At 37.2% G+C, this 20287-nt stretch overlaps 1 protein-coding gene across 2 annotated transcripts in view; it reads right to left on the reverse strand.

Annotated features, from left to right (window-relative positions):
• Positions 1 to 1625: 1625 nt before the first annotated feature.
• The window catches only part of LOC149467921 (cadherin-19-like), a 164387-nt gene continuing 145725 nt past the window's right edge, over positions 1626 to 20287 (reverse strand). For both annotated transcript variants that reach the window (XM_089671069.1, XM_089671070.1), the window contains exons 11-12: positions 5645 to 5893; positions 1626 to 2643 (exon numbers count right to left, since the gene is read on the reverse strand). In XM_089671069.1, the coding sequence (XP_089527195.1) occupies positions 2222 to 2643; positions 5645 to 5893 (671 nt within the window). In that variant the 3' untranslated portion in view covers positions 1626 to 2221. The remainder of the gene's footprint in view (positions 2644 to 5644; positions 5894 to 20287) is intronic.

Raw genomic sequence — 20287 nt, forward strand, 5'->3', positions numbered from 1 at the left:
GCCCGAGGGCCGAATGTGGCCCTTGGCTTGCCTTTATCTGGCCCTTGGGGCACTATTTCATCAACTGACACCATCGATAGGGCACTATTCTTCCCACTGACAGCCCCCATGAGGCACTATTCTAACCAATAATACCAACAATAGGGCACTATTGCTTCCATTCAAACCAGTGATGGGGCATTGCATATGTGCACCAATACTTTCTACTCTCACTGGTCACAGTATGGACCCCCTAAGGTCTAAAGGACAGTAAATTGGACCTCTACAAAGTTTGGAGACCCCTACAGTAGATTATACTATCAAAAGTACAGTAGTGAAACTCACTTGGTCACTGTTTCAAATGCTTCCATTCCTGAAAGTACTCTTATAGCATTAATATGTTGATATCCATTATAGTTTGGTTTAATAATGTATTTCTGTATACTTCTTCTGTATGTAAATGTTCATTATATGTTGGTATATACTTTAGATCTCTGTACAGACTACTTGGATTTTATTTCAGGGCCTTCACTCCCTGATTCATGATTTGTATTTTTGAAAATCCAGTAAAACATAAAAACAAAGCACTTAGGTATATTTTCTAATAAACCAGTACTTTGTCCAAGCAGGACAAATTAAAAAGGTTCACCTTATTGTTGCCACCCCCCCCCCCTCCCCCAAGCCATGCAAACTTACTTCCTAGCTTCCACACTGAAGAAAGGGAAGACAACTAGCCCTGTGTAATTTCAAACCTGAGCCTTGTAGTCTACAAAAAGCTAAAAACTCTTTCCTTGCCTCCATGAAAGTCCATTTTGTCCAAGGGACCTGTGCACATTCCATTTAACTCACTATATGCAGGAGTATTGAATATAATAGGAATAATTGGAATTTCCCTACTACAGGTCTGAAAGAAAAAGTAAGTAGTGCTTTAAAGTTAAATTCATATTCAATTCCATTTAAACATTAACCTCAGTGTCTGAACAATTCGAGAAAAAATGTTTGTTAAAGTCTTGGATAGAGTGGGAACAAGCTAGAATGTCTGTCATGTTTATTGATGTCTGTGTCACTGTAACAATGTTGCCAGTGGAACAGGAAGTGAAGAGAAATGTTCATGGGTCAAACAGACAAAAATAAATATGCTTGCAGAGATTCTAACATTTCCACACAAGTTGTTTTGATGTTGTTTCTCTGATAAAGAGATTTCTACTTGCTTCCTCTAACAGTGACAAAATTCTCATTAAAATGAATTTGAGGGGGTTGAATCATTGAAGGAATAAAGGCTGTTCATCTAGTAAAGTTAATGTTAGCGAATAAGGTGAAGCTGTGTTTAATTACAACCTGATGAAATTACACTTGCAATCTTTATAAATAATGAGAAATGTTTTTATTAAGAACTGAATCCATCAACATTTCAAATAGAAATGTGATACTTTTAGAATTGTAATAAAACTACAAATTTAACGTCTTTAATTATATGTCGTAAGCCATCAAAATCAATCTTTTTGAAAAAAAAATGCAACATTTCATTTTCACATTTAGAAAAAGGTCCCTTGGTTGCCAGCTGAAATTAGCAAAGCGCTAAATAATGCTAAATATTTGTTCAGTTTGTTTGTGCCCCTACGTTTTTGTGCAGAATGAAAAAACAATTTGTAAGTATGATGCTTTATAAACCTTTGGTATTAAAAGTTAAATAGCTTTCCATAATATAATTATAGAATAACAACTTCTATCCATATACATTATACCAATCCCTTTAAGCATAAATCCTATTCCATATTATCCAGCAATAAAAAAAAATGCATGCATCTTATACACATGCAAAACTATTGGTTCTGTGCTGAAAGTATTTTTATTAACCAAACAAAGGATTTCTCACTAATCTTAAATTCTGCTTTTAAAGGTTAGGCATAATTATTGTTCTTTTAACTATGTTTAATATAAGGAGAAGCTGTTAGAGTGGGCCCCCCCTTGCAGTGGCTAATAAAGGTGAGTGAAACTTTGATCTTTGGTAATAGGATCTCCACCACTAAAGTCCTCCAGAGGTATAAGAATCAAGACGATGACCTTGCTTGTTGGCATCAGCCAAAATAAAAATGTTATTTCAATTATTGGTGGCCTGAACCTTTAGTAAATGAGGCTGAACAATAATTTGTGCAGAAGTCTTGCTTATTGAACTTTAGAGAGCTTGTTATCCATGTGAATCCCTTTTTTTAGAACATGTAACTTATTTATGAGCACAGCCCTAATCATATTCCAAACATTGATTAATATCCAGTACAATTGATTCCAAGGAGCTTAGTGATCCTGTTGTGGAGCCTGTGCCTTCGTAGGCGTAAGTATGAATGGAGTCAGGTGGGAATCCATATGGGTCTGTATCTGCTTCTTCCAACTTCTCTGAAAGGAATTCCCTAAAAATAGTGACATCAGGCCCAAGTCCCAAGGACAACCTATACATACTTTGAATGTCAGTTCTTATAGTCCTTTTTCTCTTATGTTCTCTCATCACTGTTTGATGTCTGAGTCCTGTAATATCAAATGCTTCTGTATCTTCTTCTCCCCCACCTTCATCATCATACTTAACAATATTTTCCTTTAAGTCTTCTCCTTTCTCAGTAAAACGTACAGGATTTTTCTGGCACTTTATGTGAACAATTACAGCCAATGCTATTGAAATACACAAGAAGAGAAAGATCAAGTTTGTATATTAAAAAAACAAATTAACATCTCCATAATGGCTCTGTCTCTCTTATATGGTAAATCATTTGTATTGTTTGACTGTGTTTCTAAAAAACCATCTATCTTTGGCACTCTCTTCCAAAAATAGTAGATTACTGTATATACTGTATATTTATTTGTACTGTTTGATTGTGTTTCTTAAAAAAGAATTCACCTTTGGTACCCTTTTCCAAAAACTAATAAACATACATATTTGCATTTACAGTACTTGGCATGTTTTTGTTTTTCATTTTTTTTTTGCTGTGCATTAAATGTGAGCAACATACTATTTTATTACCCTGGACGAAAAAAAAAATTGTCAGTTTGAAGAACCTCCATTGCTGTTGCTCAGGGTTGACTCTAGGGGAAGTTTGCCAGATCCCCTGCCACAATATGACTAGCCCTGGTAAAGTACTCCAAGTATGACACCCCCTTTATAACCCCTGCCCCTGTGCCACTGTTATCCCCCAAGCAATGATCTAGTTAAAGCCTAAGAACTTTTCAGTTTAAAAATGCTAAGCACAGTCAAGATGGACAAAGTCTTACAGTTTGTATTCTTTCAAAAAAGCTGTATCCTGAGTTGTAAAAGGAGCCCAAGCTTTATTGACCACAGTGCTATAGGTCTGACTTATTTGGGGTGTGTTGGATCATCTCTTGCTTGTAAGACACAGGCTTTTCTACTTAGTTTGTGGTTGATTTTCAAAGAACACGAACTGTAGGATTTTACATACTTTGTTTTGATGTACCTGTAATAAATTTAGCCTATTTAATCTGAAGGTACAGTTGAGCTTTAATGTTTTAAAAGCTTCTAATACGAAACGCATTGGCTCTCCTATATTCAACCAGTCTGTTTTCTCTTAAGTCACTGCCCAATGGTGGCTTATGAGAGATGCAGCTGCATCCAGAGTGGGAAGGAGGATTGAAAAAGTGCCACAGTTGGTACCACAATATTTGGTAGTAGTGGGCAGCATTAAAAATCATTGATTGAGGCAGCAATGATGCAGAGGCAGGGAAATGTTGTTGAACATAATACTTTTTAAAATCACAAAGTAATTTAGTGCCAGCGCAGCACCATAATGGAAATAGATTTGCGTTATCACAGGTATTGCTGTCTTCTTTAGGTCCAACATTATGCTATAAATATTGACTTGCTTTGGAGTTATTGTTGGACAATTGTATACCAAATATACACCTAGAACAATTTATTTTCTTTTTTTTCAGGTACTTATATAGCGCTGTCAATTTACACAGCGCTTTACATATATATTATACATTCACATCAGTCCCTAACCCAAGAGGGGCATACAATCTAAGGTCCCTAACTCACATTCATACATACACATATTAGGGCCAATTTGGACAGGAATCAATTCACCTACCAGCATGTCTTTGGAGTGTGGGAGGAAACCGGAGTACCCAGAAGAATCCCACGCAAGCACAGGGAGAACATGCAAACTCCATGCAGGAGGTGCCATGGTTGGGAATTGAACACATGACCCATTTACTGCAAGGCAAACATGCTAACCATTAAGCCACTGTGCCGCCCAGCCCAATTCTATCTGTATCCACAGACTATGGATACGTCATGGAATAAAAAAAATGAGGTTAGTTTTCTAAAGGAGTAAACACATGATTTCAAAAGTCACTAAGGTAAACAAGCCTCCCAATGTATGCACTGATCATTCTTCCTGGTCATAGATGTAGCACTGTCAATTTATGCAGCGCTTTACATATATATATATATTGTACATTCACATCAGTCCCTAACCCTCAAGGGGCATACAATCTTAGGTCCCTAACTTACATTCATACATACACGTATTAGGGCCAATTTAGACAGGATCCAATTAACCGACCAGCATGTCTTTGGAGTGTGGGAGGAAACTGGAGTATCCGGAGGAAACCCACACAGGCACAGGGAGAACATGCAAACTCTAGGCAGCTGGTGCTGTGGTTGGGATTTAAACCAACAACCCTAGTACTGCCAGGCAGAAATGCTAACGATTAAGCTACTGTGCTGCCCCATCTTGCACTCCTGTACCTCATTGCCCGATTGTGTACCAATCTGGGCTTATGTATGCATCTGCCTAATGTTCCGGTACCTCGCTGCCTGGCTGTTGATGACCTTCTGGTTTGTGTCCTGGCTACACTCCTCTCTGTCAATCAATTGTCATGGTGTTTCAGTTCCTGGTTACTGCCTGGTGATCTATGGTCATCTGCTTTCTGTAAACACCAGCTAACACTGTCTGCTACACCAGCCCTCGTGCCACTCTGTGTCCTCACACCTCCTGTCATCGCAACTAGGGGTGTTGGACAAGAGGTACAAGAGTAGCCCCCCTCTCCAGCTTGATCTCCACCAGGTACAAGACACATTCTTCGCAATTATTAATGACTGTGCAGTCCCAAGATAAATACATATAAGGACATTTTTTTTACATATTTGGGTGCATCAATGCATGCATGTTAACATTTTTGCTTTAAGGCAGCACATGGAAGTGAATGGGCTGCCAACCCACCCTAACATGTACAAAATTAGACATGCACCATTTTTTTCAAGACAATGTGCCACACACCACTACCATGTGTTGTGGCATTCTGCAATGTAGCTGTGCTGCTTTAGTGTGCTGGAGTGCCATTAAAAACAAATGGCACAGCAGCACAGAAATACATGTAATGCATTTTAATGTGTGCATTACCACAAAGCAGAAGTGTAAATAGGCCCTTAAATTTTAATTGACATTTATTGGGTACAGCATTACAGTACATTTATTATACTAATTATAATATGCACTAAATGCTAACAAAGCTGAGCAAGTGAAAGTGGCAATACTCATCCACCTGTTATAAATTTGCCCCACAGTTTTGCAGAACAAAATGTAATTCATATCATATGGTGTCAGTGGGAAACATGCAAGGAATAACATTTGCATCTAAGAGTGTTTCAGCTTACCTAGAAGTGCAATTGAAAAGATGGAGATTGCAATAAATGCACCTGAATTTAAAAAGATCCAAAAAAAGCCCTTTTTTCTGCAAGACTCTTTATCATTCTTAGTACCACAATCACAAACTTGAATTGTTAGTGTGGTGGTACTGCTAAGTGATGGAATTCCATTATCACTTATTATAACAGTCAAGTAATATATTGGATGTTCTTGTAAACTATATCCATCTCGCAATGCCAGAACTGTAGCTGTGTTATCTGAAAAAGAACAAATAAACAATATTATTTTTAAGTGGATAGCCAAGTTACACATTTTATTTCATTAACTGCTTGTTGTTACGTACTCCATGGCAAAGATCATATCTGAATTGCAAGTAAAGTCAAAGCACAAACTTATGTATTAGTGATGTAGACACAGCGGGAGGGAGATCTCTCCAGAGATCAAAGCAACATACAGTAGTGAAATAGCCATGTGGGAAGAATACCAAAATCCCTTTATAGATTGGACACAAAAAGCATGATGTCTTAAAAGGGAAATTGTAATTTATATTACAATGGAAAGTACCCCGGAAAGTACCTGGCATTGTAGTGGTTATTTCTGAATGTTTATTCAGAAAAATAAAACTGTTCACAAAACTTAATGACTCTGTGAATACTCAATCATGTCCTCGAAGAATAAAATGTAAAACAAATTAATTGACCTTGAATTGTATAATTTAATTGCACTTACTAGATATGAGAGATTAGATTTGTGGCTCCTCCATGTATACTGATTTTTGTCTTGACCAAAACTTGTTGCCTCATGTTAACCTATTATATGCCTTCCACTTTCATAAGGAGCTTTTGCCTCCAGATATGCTTCTAAATCCTCTCTTGTATATTACATTGTTACTAAACCCACAACAGTAAAATCAGTCTGTATATGCATTAAAGCATGTGTGTTATACTCACTGTGAGACCTAAGGGGTTAATCCTCTGCATTGTGTAAAAAGACTGTTTGATCCTGTCTTCTCTGATCCTCCCTTTCTTCCAATGCCCCCCTCTTATCTCCTGATAATAGATATCTGTGGAGTCACTCTGCACATGCTCAGTTTGGTGTGTATTGCTAGAGAGGTTTTTTTTTTTCTTGGGAGAGTGCATGTGATCAGTACAAGGCCAATCAACACTGTCCAGACAAAGGTCAGAGGTTCTGCATCCTCATAGAGCAGAATTAAAACTCTTCCTACAAGCTTTAACATGTGCTCTGCTGGACACTGATAGAAGTCACAAGACTGCTATACACTGCTGATGAGAAAAGGTATTTAGCTGTTTATATTTACTAAAATTATTGCATTTCCATGTTCTGTGTACTGTGGGAGACCAGATATTGTGAATGCAGGGTCCTGGGTTTAGTAACACTTTAATCTACTTTTCCACCCACTTTGGCAAAATCCTCATCTTGCACAATTCATAAGAATACCCATTCTTAAACTATGGCATAATGATGGTATTCAGTATATTTAGAAATTAATGAATACTATCACTAAGCAACCATACTCTTTGAATGTTGTTCAGGAAAAAGTTCTAGTCCTAACCAATGTCCCGTTGTTGGTTTTTTGGGGGTTTTTTTAAGTGAGATCCCATATCACTTGTATAGTCAAAAATCTTTTCAAAAGGATTTGTCAAATCAGTAAGACACAGGCTTCCCAACCCACGATTACTTTTTTTACTGATAAAACGTTGGAAATTTACTGACGGAACACTTTTTTTTGGCCATCTGAAACATGATAGAAAATTATGTTTTAACGGAAGACAATTGATATATAAAGGTTAAATCTACCTTTAAGGAAAAAATAATACATGGAGATATTTTTGCAGGAAAAAAATGTGCATTTATTATTTTTCCCACAGGAGCCTAAAAAGCATTGCACCTGCAATCAGTGGATCATGTGTGCAATGTCAGTCTCCTGAAGGCATTTTCTGCAGCTTTCTGCCCTACTTCTAAATGGACTTTCAGGTAGAAATCTGGGGGAAGGGTCTCAGCAGACTATGAGTGCTCTGATCAGCACACTCTTAGTTCACTGAGAACTACAAGCTGTGTGCCACAGAAGAAGATAGGACTTGTAGTTTATTCATTCACAGATCTTTGCATGGCTGTGCATGTGAAGCCCCACACAGCCACACCAATTTTAAATGTGAAAGTGGCTGCAAGGGAAAAGAACCCCAACCAGCTGACATGAGGGGGACGGGCTTAGTAGGTGAGGGTTGGGGTGGTTTAGGAACATGTTACATGTTAAACCCTAAATACAAATAACTTGTAACATGTTCCTAAAGGTTAACTTACCCTTTAAAAACAGTACAAATAATATGTAAACATTACCAATAATCATAACAAGTAGTCTGGTTTTACAATTAAAAGGTCAAAACAGTGTGACAAAATGTGACCAAGACTAGGATTATGAAAGATATGGGGCTCCCTGGGACAGAATAGAAAATTAAGTTCTGTTGCTCGCATTTCATGCCACAATGGATAATGTGCTGGGTCATTGGGAGGCTCTTAAAGAAGGTTTAAAAAGAATCTGTGTTTGCTGTAAAAAATACACACATACTACAGTCCTTATACCCGCAAAGTACTAACTACAGTGCCTAAGCTGACAGTCTCAAACACACAAATGCACCTTAGGAAAAAGGGTGACATTCTAAAATTAAAGTTTACCATTACATATGTTTTTATGCACACAAAAAGTATATTTGTGTCTTACTGAGCCTAACTTAAAGAACTTCATAGAACCAGCAAATGTTGAGATAATGAACACTTTGGTCATGTCTATGTACAACATAATGTACAGAGTGCAGGAGGGTAAGTAACAAAGAGAACAACATATGGAGTGTCCACAGAGTGCCGCCACCTTACATCAGTGTCCCCACCTTACATTAGTACCCACAGAGTGCCACCACCTTAGGTCAGTTCCCCCAGAGTGCCACCACATCAGATCAGTACCCCAAGGTGCCACTACCTTATCTCAGTGTCCCCAGAGTGCCAAAACCTTACATTAGTCTCTCCAAAGTGCCACCACCTTATATCAGGGCACTGCCTGGCAACAGGTCTGGAGTCTTTTGAGGTGGAGAAAACACATGGTTGGTTGCTAGGATGCCAGACGGCCCTAGAAACCAACCACTGGAGCTGGCAGTGGCATGCATAATATGGCACTGCAATGGTGGCAGGAAAAAAAAAAGAATCATCTGGATTTAGACGATTGAGTGGACCCATGTATCTCCTGGCTACAGTGCAGTGTTTTAGAGACATTTTAGGTCCATAATGGACATTCTTGGACAGCTGTAAAAATCAATGACTGCTTCAAACTGTCCATGTATTTACAGACTGTTGACAGCTAAAAACACTTTTGCAATGCCCTAATCCTTAATGATGCTTTTTTTAATGCTTTTTATAGAAGGCCTTGGCAGTAGCAGGGACTGGCCTCAGTGAATGGACCCACACTTTTTTCTTCCCCAAATACTGATGCACCCCTGAATTTGCTATAATTATCCTTGAAAACAATCAAAGCTACGACGTACCGAGATGTTATGTTCTGATTCTTTCATCATTCTTGTACAACATATCTCCATGCTACTATAAACTTATGAGTTTAAGCTTCTTGTTGTTTAAAATGTGGATTTCAAGATGCAGATTTGTACCATGCATTTTGGGCCTGTCCCATAATCAAGCAATTGTGGACTACGGTGGCATGGTATGCCACCTCTTATCTAGCTAAATACCTACCATTAACTGGGCATTTTTTTGGCATAGTAGATATTCCTGGAACTCTAGGGGCTCTAAACAACTTGTTACTATCTTTTCCTTAGTAGCCAAAAGACTATTTTACATAAGTGGATCTACCCTGATCAACCTTCAGTTTCTTTATTTATTGAAAAATTGCTATACAATATCCTTATGGAACGGATGAAGGCTTCCCTGAACAAAGAAAATCAGTTCCACAAGTTCTTTGATATATTGTAATCCTTTTATAAAAATTTTGCTGATATTTATTGGATGATAGTGTGATGCTTTTACCATACTCATTGATACCTAAAGCCTAACAAACACAAAAATCAGCACAAGGGAGATTACTTACAGTCAGTAAGATGTGTCCATTGTGCTGATGTCTCTTCTGTTAGTTGAAATCCTTCTCCATCCATGCCTCTCACCACCATAATCTTCAAGTGTGGAGGGGTTTCATAGAACGAAGGAGCTGTCACAGGGTCACATCAAGAGTGCCTAACTATGTCCACCCTTTCCTCCAAGTTCCTCCATTCATAAAAGCTGTTACTGCAGCTTCTGTGAGACATACAAGATCTATCAATAGTCTGGCACTCTTGATAAAAGCATGTGACATCCCCTACATTCTTTTAACCTACACTGCACCAGAAGATTAGAGTAGCAGGATTAAGGGGTGGGAGGCATGGTGGAGGAGGCTGACAACTAACATAAGAAGCATCCTACTGAATTGTTTTTATGTTTTTTTTTATTTATTTTGGTTGCACTTAGGCTTTAACTAAATTACTTGCCCATGATCCACCAATTGATGTTCCATCCACTGTGCTGACCAGGCGTGTTAATTGCCCTTCTCCTAGGAAATTTAGTAAATAGCTAGCCATCACCCCTGTATCTGACTGTATGGCTGTTGAAAAGAATGAAAAGATTGTCTATCTGCTTGATTATTTAGAGAAACACTTTTTTCTCTCTACAACCTTTTGTTTATGCAACCATGTGACTGTTACCTTATATCTCTTATTGGCTGAAAGGTGGTCTTTTCACAGTCTTTTGATATATGAATGTAAATCTCAGGCATTTGGCCAAATGCTGTAGCCTAATGTTTGTTACTTGCCTTTTGACTTATTAAATTAAGCAATGAAAAAAAGTGAACACTCAACCCCTTTAGTAAATCAACTTGCATATATTTTGCTAAGCAAGAATAATTTTGCATACTTTCACAATATAAATAGAAAGTGAGAGATGCCACTCATACAATTTATAAGAGAACAAGGTGCACAGGTGGAAAATTCACTATAAATGCAAAAACACCCAGCACTCTGACCTGCATGTTACAATAGAAACTTACTCTAAAGCTGACTTCTGAAAAAAATTATTAAAAGTTAGATTCTTAGTTGTACACATCGAGGAATGTGCGTAGAATCCATATGACGTTCAAAGTACTGTATGTGCGGTACTTACTTTAATCACTGTATACATGTCCTTGAAAAGTTATTACTGCTGTTTACAACTCCTACAAGCATAACTTTTCTTAAAACTTAAATAACATCAGTGCAATAATGAAAAATATTATTAAATCAGACGTTAAAACATTTAAAGTAAACCTGTTATTCAAGAGATATTGAGGCTGCAACTGCAATTGAGGCTGCACTGCAACTGCTGTTGTTACTGAAAATACTAGTTGACTGATGTCAGGGTGATCCTCTAACTTAAGAGATTTGAGTTAAGCCGGGTACATACGATGAAAATATCAGACAAATGATTGTCCATTTTGTTTTTGCATGCTAGTCGCATATCAAAAATGAAGTTACCAAACTTACAAAAATTCTTGTATGACAGAACACAACTTTGGATGTGATGTAATGTGTTGTATTATATTGTAATGTGTTTTTTTCATTTCTGAGCATGCATGGTCTTGCTCTTCTGATTTATTTCAGATAAATACTGTACTGATTAAACAAAACTCACATGATCTGGTATTGTATGGAAAAAAAAATGTTGTGTTTGTCCCTTCAAATCATTTTGGATGAAAGCTGTGTACTAACGATGACGTACGATCACTTTGAAAGCTGTATATTTTTCATTAGATTTTCTCATCATGTGTACTAGGCTTTACTGACCCAGAATGACTAAGCAGATAAAGACTTGTTACTTTACTGTGACTTTACCTATTTGCTCACTTATTCCAGTTTGCAATTTTTAATTTCCCAATTTCATGTCCAGATGCATGCTACTTTCTTAAATTTTCTAATAAATAAATAAAAGGGCTGTCATTACATGTACTATAACTGGACTGGAATTACATGTAATTAAGGTACCTGTAAACTGAATGACAATTAGTTCACTAAAGCCCCTTGTATCACAAGATCCACACCTCCCTATAGCAGAAATACTGCTACAGGGTGTCACGAGTGCACAAAATCATGTATATATACGTGATTTTGAAGTTCTGGTTAAGGGACGCACACCCTACTCATGCCACCATTTGTGGCCTTAGCTGTCAATCACTGGGTCCTGGCCAGTGATTACTCACAGACTCCGGGTGATCGCCAAGTATCTCCAACGGGGGTGAGACCTGTGTATAAACAACACAGATCTCTCCCCTGTCAACTCCTGCACACTGCTTTGCATGGCTCTGCATAGCAGGGCCATACAAAGCAGTGTGCTTACAGTGAAACACAGACACAGCCCACATAGTAACACAGCACACAGTTAACCCTTTGATCGCCCCCCATATGTTAACCCCTTCCTGCCCAGTGCCATTAGTATATTGTCAGTGCTTTTTATTAGCACTGATCACTGTATTGGTGTCACTGGGGATGTTAGTGACACCAAATCAGTTTCCCCCGTGTCAGAATGCCCGCTGCAGTACCGCAGTCCTGCTATAAGTCGCTGATCCCCACCATTACTAGTAAAAAAACAATTCCAGTAGATATAACAATTTTTTAAATGTTATAACTAGAGATGAGCGAATTATTCAAAAATTCGATTCGGCTGATTTGCCGAATTTGCGGGAGAAATTAGATTCAATGCGAATTTATTCGCCACGAATTTAACTTATTAAAAGGGTTTCTAGGCTTCAGAGAGCCTTTATATTAGTGCAGAACACTGTACCTTTAATTTAAATGCCCTTGGAGTCTGCTGGGGAAGAGAAATAATACTGTCAGTCAGTATGACATGCAGATGAGTGCCGTCGATCTTAGAATCACCGCACACTTCACTCATTTGGGCAGTCACGGGGCACGACGAAGAAGAAGAAGAATGAAAAGAAGAATGAAAAGAAGAAGAAGAATGAAAAGAAGAAGAAGAAGAATGAAAAGAAGAATGAAAAGAAGAAGAAGAAGAAGAATTAAAAGAAGAAGAATGAAAAGAAGAAGAAGAAGAAGAATGAAAAGAAGAATGAGAAGAAGAATTAAAAGAAGAATGAAAAGAAGAATGAGAAGAATGAAAAGAAGAATGAAAAGAAGAAGAAGAAGAATGAAAAGAAGCAGAAGAAGAATGAAAAGAAGAAGAAAAAGAATGAAAAGAAGAAGAAGAAGAATGAAAAGAAGAATGAAAAGAAGAAGAATGAAAAGAAGAATGAAAAGAAGAAGAAGAAGAAGAATGAAAAGAAGAAGAAGAATGAGAAGAATGAAAAGAAGAAGAAGAAGAATGAGAAGAAGAATGAGAAGAAGAATGAGAAGAAAAATGAAAAGAAGAATGAAAAGAAGAATGAAAAGAAGAATGAAAAGAATGAAAAGAAGAATGAAAAGAAGAAGAATGAAAAGAAGAAGAATGAAAAGAAGAATGAAAAGAAGAAGAATGAAAAGAAGAATGAAAAGAAGAATGAAAAGAAGAAGAAGAAGAATGAAAAGAAGAAGAAGAAGAATGAAAAGAAGAAGAAGAAGAATGAAAAGAAGAAAAAGAAGAATGAAAAGAAGAAAAAGAAGAATGAAAAGAAGAATGAAAAGAAGAAGAAGAAGAATGAAAAGAAGAAGAAGAATGAAAAGAAGAATGAAAAGAAGAAGAAGAAGAATGAAAAGAAGAAGTATTCCAGTACAGCAAAAAGTGTATCTGCAGAGAGCTCCGCTATTTCTGACAGTTCTCTGACAGTTCCTCCACATTTACAGCGGTTGAAACATTGTATCTATTTATTTCCGAATAAAAACATCTGTATCCTAAATGGAAACAAATAGATACAATGTTTCAACCGCTGTAAATGAACTGTCAGAACTGTCAGAAATAGCGGAGCTCTCTGCAGTGACACTTTTGCCGGCTGATCGGGAAAAATTCGATTCGTGCACCCGAAGTTTGCTAAAATTCGGATTCGATGCGAATCGAATTTTTCCTGATATTCGAAACGAATTCCACTTCGCCAGGTTCGATTCGCTCATCTCTAGTTATAACTTTTATGTAAACCAATTAATTTACACATATTGGGATTTTTTTTTAAGCAAAGACATGTAGACATAGCACATTTTGTCTTTTTTTGTTTTTTTAAATTTTTTTACTGGACATGTTTAATAACAAAAAGTCACAAATATTGCTTTTTTCTCAAAATTGTCAGTCTTTTTTTGTTTATAGCGCAAAAAACGAAAAACGCACATGTGATCAAATACCACCAAAAGAAAGCTCTATTTGTGGTGAATAAATTATATACATTTCATTTGGGTGCAGTGTTGCATGACCACGCAATTGTCAGTTAAAGTAACACAGCACTGTATCACAAAAAAAGGCCCTGTCGGAATGGGGGGTAAATCTTCTGGAGGGCAAGTAGTTAAAAAATAAAGCACTTGTTACTGTTCATATCTTACATTCTGTTTCATTGCTGCTTATATTTTTCCTAATATAATTACATAACACAAGGGACAGAGCTTTCACAAAAGGGTATCATCATTCACACATGCTTAGCATAATGCAGAATACAGTCCTGCTGGTTTGAGTGGAATGGATACTCTTGTAAGCTGAGCTTTATACACATGCAATCCTTCAAAGGCACATTTCCCCACTGTCTAAACAGTAGACTCAAATTGCTGAGCACAGACTACTACATATCATGGTATGGAAATAATTACATTATTTTAAGGTCTCTTCCCATAGTTGCATTGCACATAGGTAGGAATATCAACATTCTATTAAAAAAATAAACACATATATAGCACAGATTTAAAAAAAAAACTTTTTTTCATGAAGACTTAATTCTTTAAAACCTTTGAAAAAAACCACATGATCCTGATTTACAGTAATAAATTATCAAATATGTATGTGTACTATGTATAAACATAGTATATCCAATATGTACGTAATCACAAACTGCATCTAAAATTACCAAATTAATACAGAAGCATTGTTACCAAATATTGATATTCAACTATTTGTTTGTTCCAACCCAGGAAAAATGTATTAACAACTTGAGCTCCTGAGGATTTACCCCCCTTAATGACCAGGCCTCTTTTTGCTACTTGGCGCTGCACTAATTCAACTGATAATTGCGCGGTCATGCAATGCTGCACCCAAACAAAATTTATGTCCTTTTTTTCACACAAATAGAGCTTTCTTTCGGTGTAATTTGATCACCTGTGCGCTTTTTATTTTTCACGCTATAAACAAAAAAATGCCAAAAATTTTGAAGAAAAACAATATTTTTTATTTTCAGCTATAAAAAATATATAGTAAACTCAAATTTGGTTATAAATTTAGGCCAAAATGTATTCTGCTACATGTTTTTGGTAAAAAAAAATCCCAATAAGTGTATATTGATTGCTTTGTGTGGAAGTTATAGCGTCTACAAACTATGGTATAAATGCTGCAATTTACGCCATTTTTCTGCTATACAGCGCTGCGCTAGTTTAACGGACAATTGCGCGGTCATGCAATATGGTCCATAAATGAAATTTACATCCTTTTTTTCCCCACAAATTGAGCTTTCTTTCAGTGGTATTTGATCGCCTGTGCGGTTTTTATTTTTTGAGCTATAAAAAAAAAAGGCTGACAATTTTGAGGAAAAAAAAACTATATTTTGGACTTTTTGCTATAAAACATGTCCAGTAAAAAAAAAATGCAAAAATCAAATTTAGTCATAAATTTCTGCCAAAATGCATTCTATGACATGTCTTTGCTAAAAAAAAAACCCAATACATGTAAATTAATTGGTTTACGTGAAAGTTATAGCGTTTACAAATGGCGGGAAAGATACTGGGATTTTTAGGGTTTTTTTTTATACTAATAATGGCGGTGATCAGCAAATTATGGCGGCGATCAGGGACTTATGGCAGCGACCAGCGACTTATTGTGGGACTGCAGGACTGCGGTGGACATTCTGACATTGGGGGGTACTGACTTGGGGTCACTGACATCCCCAAAAACACTAATACAGTGATCAGTGCAAAAAAAAAAAAACTGACACTGTACTAATGGCAATGGGGAGGAAGGGGTTAACTTTATTTAGCAGGGAAGGGTTATAGGAGTGAGGGGAGTGTTTTACTAGGGGGAGGGGGTGTGTACTGGGCGGGGCAAGGCTGATCGAGAAAGTGAAACTATTCTTTCTCGATCAGCTCATCCTTGAACTGACAGAGAGGTGACAGACAGCAGAGCTACTGCAGCTGTGCTCTCTGTCACCGTTTATCGCCGATCGCCGGGACATAGCCGCAAATGAGCAGCTGTGACCCGGCAACTGACATCTGCGGCGGTGATCCACAGGACAAATAGGGCAGCAGCGCGCCTCGTGCGCGCCCCCTATTTGTTTACAAAACACACGTTTTAAAACGTGGTTTTGCCTGTGAGTGCCTCCCTGCTGCCGTATATGTACAGTGGCTGGGCGGCATGTGGTTAATCTAAATATCTAGGCGACCCATAAAGTTTATAACCACTTACTAAACAACTGACTATTACTCCTCGTAGTCAAAGTCATTGTAAAACATTACATGTACAGATGAAATCTTCTTTAATTCCTGGGTCAAAATAATCTGCCATCCCAATAAAAGATTGATAAAATCTAATATTTCAGCCTTCACAACCTGTGAACATGACTCAGCAAATATACAAGAGCCCTAATGTGAGGTATATTTAGTCAGACATATGTGTCATCAGTTTTGTGGCATTTGGTCCATCAACTTCTCATGAGACCATAACTTCAATTTGGCTTTGACAAAAAAACTGGAAGCTGATGGCTTTCTATGCCGAGCCGTGCCAGATTTTGCACTCTCCAGTTTTCGTAAATCAAATCTAGTGTATTATTTATATATGGATCATTGGTTACTACAATTTCCAATACATAATAATGTCACTGTACCCATAGCAGTGTTATAGCACAATACATATGAAAGGTCATTGGGGTCTGGTATGGATTTTAAGGGAGAACCCCCACAAAAATTAAGTAAAAAAGCATGCCCCCCTTCTGCACTCTCTGGCAAGCTATCCCCACATGTTGGTGGCCTGGTATGGTTTAAAAGGAAATGCATTCTTATGCCCCCTTTCCTGCATGCTCATATAAGGCCCTGTTGTGAATTATGGGGTAAAACCACTGCATTTTTTTAAATTATCCCTGCTGCCTCTTTTACATGACTGGGGGATATCCAGCCAGGGACTGAATGGGGATGGATGATGTTAGAAGCATGATTTTATATATTTTAAGCAAGCATGTGTGTATTGCAAACCTTTAGTCAAGCAATTATTTTAATGAAACAAGGGAAGGTCTGGATATACTGTCTGGGCCATTCCTCCAAATAAATCAACTATCTATAGTAGGGTCAAAATTTGCTGGTGAAGAAAAAAGGTACAATTTTATACTTACCTTACCTCCAACTTCCAATTTGCTGGGCATGATGTCAACGTTTTTCCAGAAAGTTTCCTGGGCAATGCAGAGCAGCACAGATATTATGAGAAGTTACTCCAGTCCATTACAAGAGCATCATGGGATATGGGCTGCTATGTAATCCCCAGGATATAGCTGGAAGGGCCATGATATCACCCTCGCTTAGGCACCATGAGTATAAGACAGGAGTAAGGTAAGTACAAAAATAAAATTGTACAAAGCATGTACAAAATGAAGTAATGCCCCACAGGGCATGTAAAACATTCAGAAGTAAAAATAAAAGTTCAAACATCAGCAATCGAGCCTCTATCAACATGGGTGTCACAATTTTGCGCCAATGGAAATATATCATTACCTAAGTTCAAGATTGCTAGACCTGAAGTTGGGGAAGTAAGTCCTGATATGTCCAAGATGCATTGAAAAAAGTTTTTTCCAGAAGCTAGTGAGATGTTTACAAGACCAACCAGAGGATATGCAATAAATAGCCCATAGACTCACATCCCCTCCAACAAAGTGAGAATGGGATTTCAAAAATGTAGATTTTCAACACAGTGAAATATACCATCGCAGAGCAATTTTTTGGGGAAAATTCCCAGTGGTTAACACAGTTAGAGGCTTTGTATATTGCTTTAAATAATTGTCGCTATTGTGTATTTGTATAGGATAAACATAAATCAGTTTCCCATTTCAGGTAGGGTGGGGTTTTAAAGAAAGAAAATGTATCCTGAAATATATTATAGAAGATAGATATATCTTTAGAGATGCATGGATGGGTAGTGTAATATCTCCATATCCTAGGGCAGGAGTCTCCAAACTTTCTAAACAAAGCTCCAGGTTACTGTCCTTTTGATTTTAGGGGGAAGACTTGTGGGCATTAGGAGTAAAAATTGATCCAATGTCAGTGGGAAAAAACAATGCCCCATCTTTTATTTCAGTGAGAAGAAATGTGCCCCATCATTTGTTTCATTGGACCCCATTGTTGGAGGAATTGGAAAAAATTGTGCCCCATCGTTGGTGTCATTGGAAGGACTTGTGCCCCTTCGTTGGTGTCAGTGGGGGGAATTATGCCCCATTGCTGGTATCAGTGGATTAAATAATGCTTAAAGGGCCAAATAAAAACAAGTAAAAGGCCACATCTGCCCCCCTCCCCCTCTGGATTCAGTTTGGAGACCACTGCCCTAAGACAAAGGTTGATACTATGTGTATTAGTGGAGTGAAGGAGGTAGGAGCATTGGAGATATTTAAAATAATCAGTAGGGGGTAGTTGGAATTCTTGTCTGAGCTGATCAAAGGGTTTAGTTTTACTTCCAGCATAAAGATTAGATGGGTGGTAATACCCTTAAAGTACCAGTCACATAGATAAATACACAAAAAATGTGTTTGCCTTTTCTTCATAATGTTAGTTGTGACATTGGTGTACATTTAGCCTGGGTTCAAACTGATGCAGTGTGGAATTTGCAACGTTTTCTGTGAGAATTCCACACCACATCAGAATCACACCCCGTTCATGCGAACTGCTGCGGGTCTGTATGTTAAGTTAACAACATCCCGAAATCAGTCCGCAGAATCGGATTGCATAGGTGTGAATACCCATGCAATCTGATTCTAGTGCGGACCCAAAAAAAAGGTTCTGCACCTTTTTGGTGCGGATGTTGTATGACTTGAGCCATACATAATTTATGGCTCAAATTGCACCGCACAGAATTCACATGTGATTTGCACAGGAATGCGGTACATTTAAATCCATTTTAGGTTACATTAACACATTAGCAATAATTGGGTATAATTTTAATAACAAATAATCAGGTCAAAACTGTAATATGAGACCTTCTCTTTCTGATTTACATTTACACGTGTACATGCATTCAGGAACCAAAAATCTGGAGGATTTTATTTGATCTCATCATTGTTTTAATCTAAACTATTCTACTTCCCCCCAAATACTGTCCTTCATACATTGTGAACATATTTATTTTCCCAGGAAGCTATAAATGTCTCTTTAAATTAAAAGTAGATATGTCAATGGGTTCACAGGGGACAAATCAAACAGAATTAGCAAAGCTTAGATGTATGACTGCAGCCGTGATAGCATGCATGACTTTTAGCTTTGATTGCTACTGACAGGATAGTTAGAAAGAGTGGGACCATTTTCAATGCTTTCTATATTTATATTTAATCAAATTAATGGTGCTTAGATGATATTTTCATGAGCCTTCCAAGAACATAATCAAATTGAGTACACAGCTGACTAAATATAACAAGAAAGACACACAGATAGACAGATGTGAGATGCTCAAAAGAGTTTTGTTTTGATCTTTGTGCTGACCTACATAAAGTGGAATAATATTTTTTTTGTCAGTTTTAATTTTCTGAATGCTTACAAGTTTAAAAATTGATCTATGATGTCACATTGTCATTAATATTTAAAATAAGCATTATTACAAGGTTCTTCAATGACACTGTGTTTTTGGAGCTTACTATGATTTCCAATAAGACACCCCAGCAGTAGATGCTGACTTGTGGACTGTCTCTCTTTCATGGATACTTCATAATGAACATGGGATGGTGAAGAGGTGTAAACGCCTTCTATGATTCTAACAGCACTATGCTTTTTCAACAGAGCTGAACCTCAATGGATTTGTGTCTTTAAAGTTTAGAAGTTAAGAACTGCAAACAACTTGATGACATTATAAAGATTGATTTGCCTGCAGTGATGTTTGATTAGTCATATTGACTGTTTTAGAAATATGCTTTTGTTACTCTTTAGACCGTAGGAAGATCACAGTGTAATTCTCATGTAAGAGTACATATAACGATTTATCCCATTTCTATGAAATAAATCTTTTATTTGTCCATTCAGTCTCTCAGTTTATTGTTCCTTTAAATATTAAAAGATGAATTGGTTTGTTATTATAGGTATTGTTGATAAAGATAAAGTGACCTTCCTATGTAAAATATAAACTTTGGTGTTTTAGTGGAAATGCCTTTAGACATCTAGGAATGCTAGTGAGGTAGTTACTGTAACCTTTTAAATTAGGCAAAAAATGGCAAATATGGCAGAGGTTTCCTAAAGTGTATGGAAGAATGTATCTAAGGATACTGATACCCT

This window comes from Staurois parvus, unplaced genomic scaffold (genome assembly GCF_062004578.1).
Source record: "Staurois parvus isolate SC_StPar_1 unplaced genomic scaffold, SC_StPar_1.0 ptg000097l, whole genome shotgun sequence".
NCBI classification, from domain to species: domain Eukaryota; kingdom Metazoa; phylum Chordata; class Amphibia; order Anura; family Ranidae; genus Staurois; species Staurois parvus.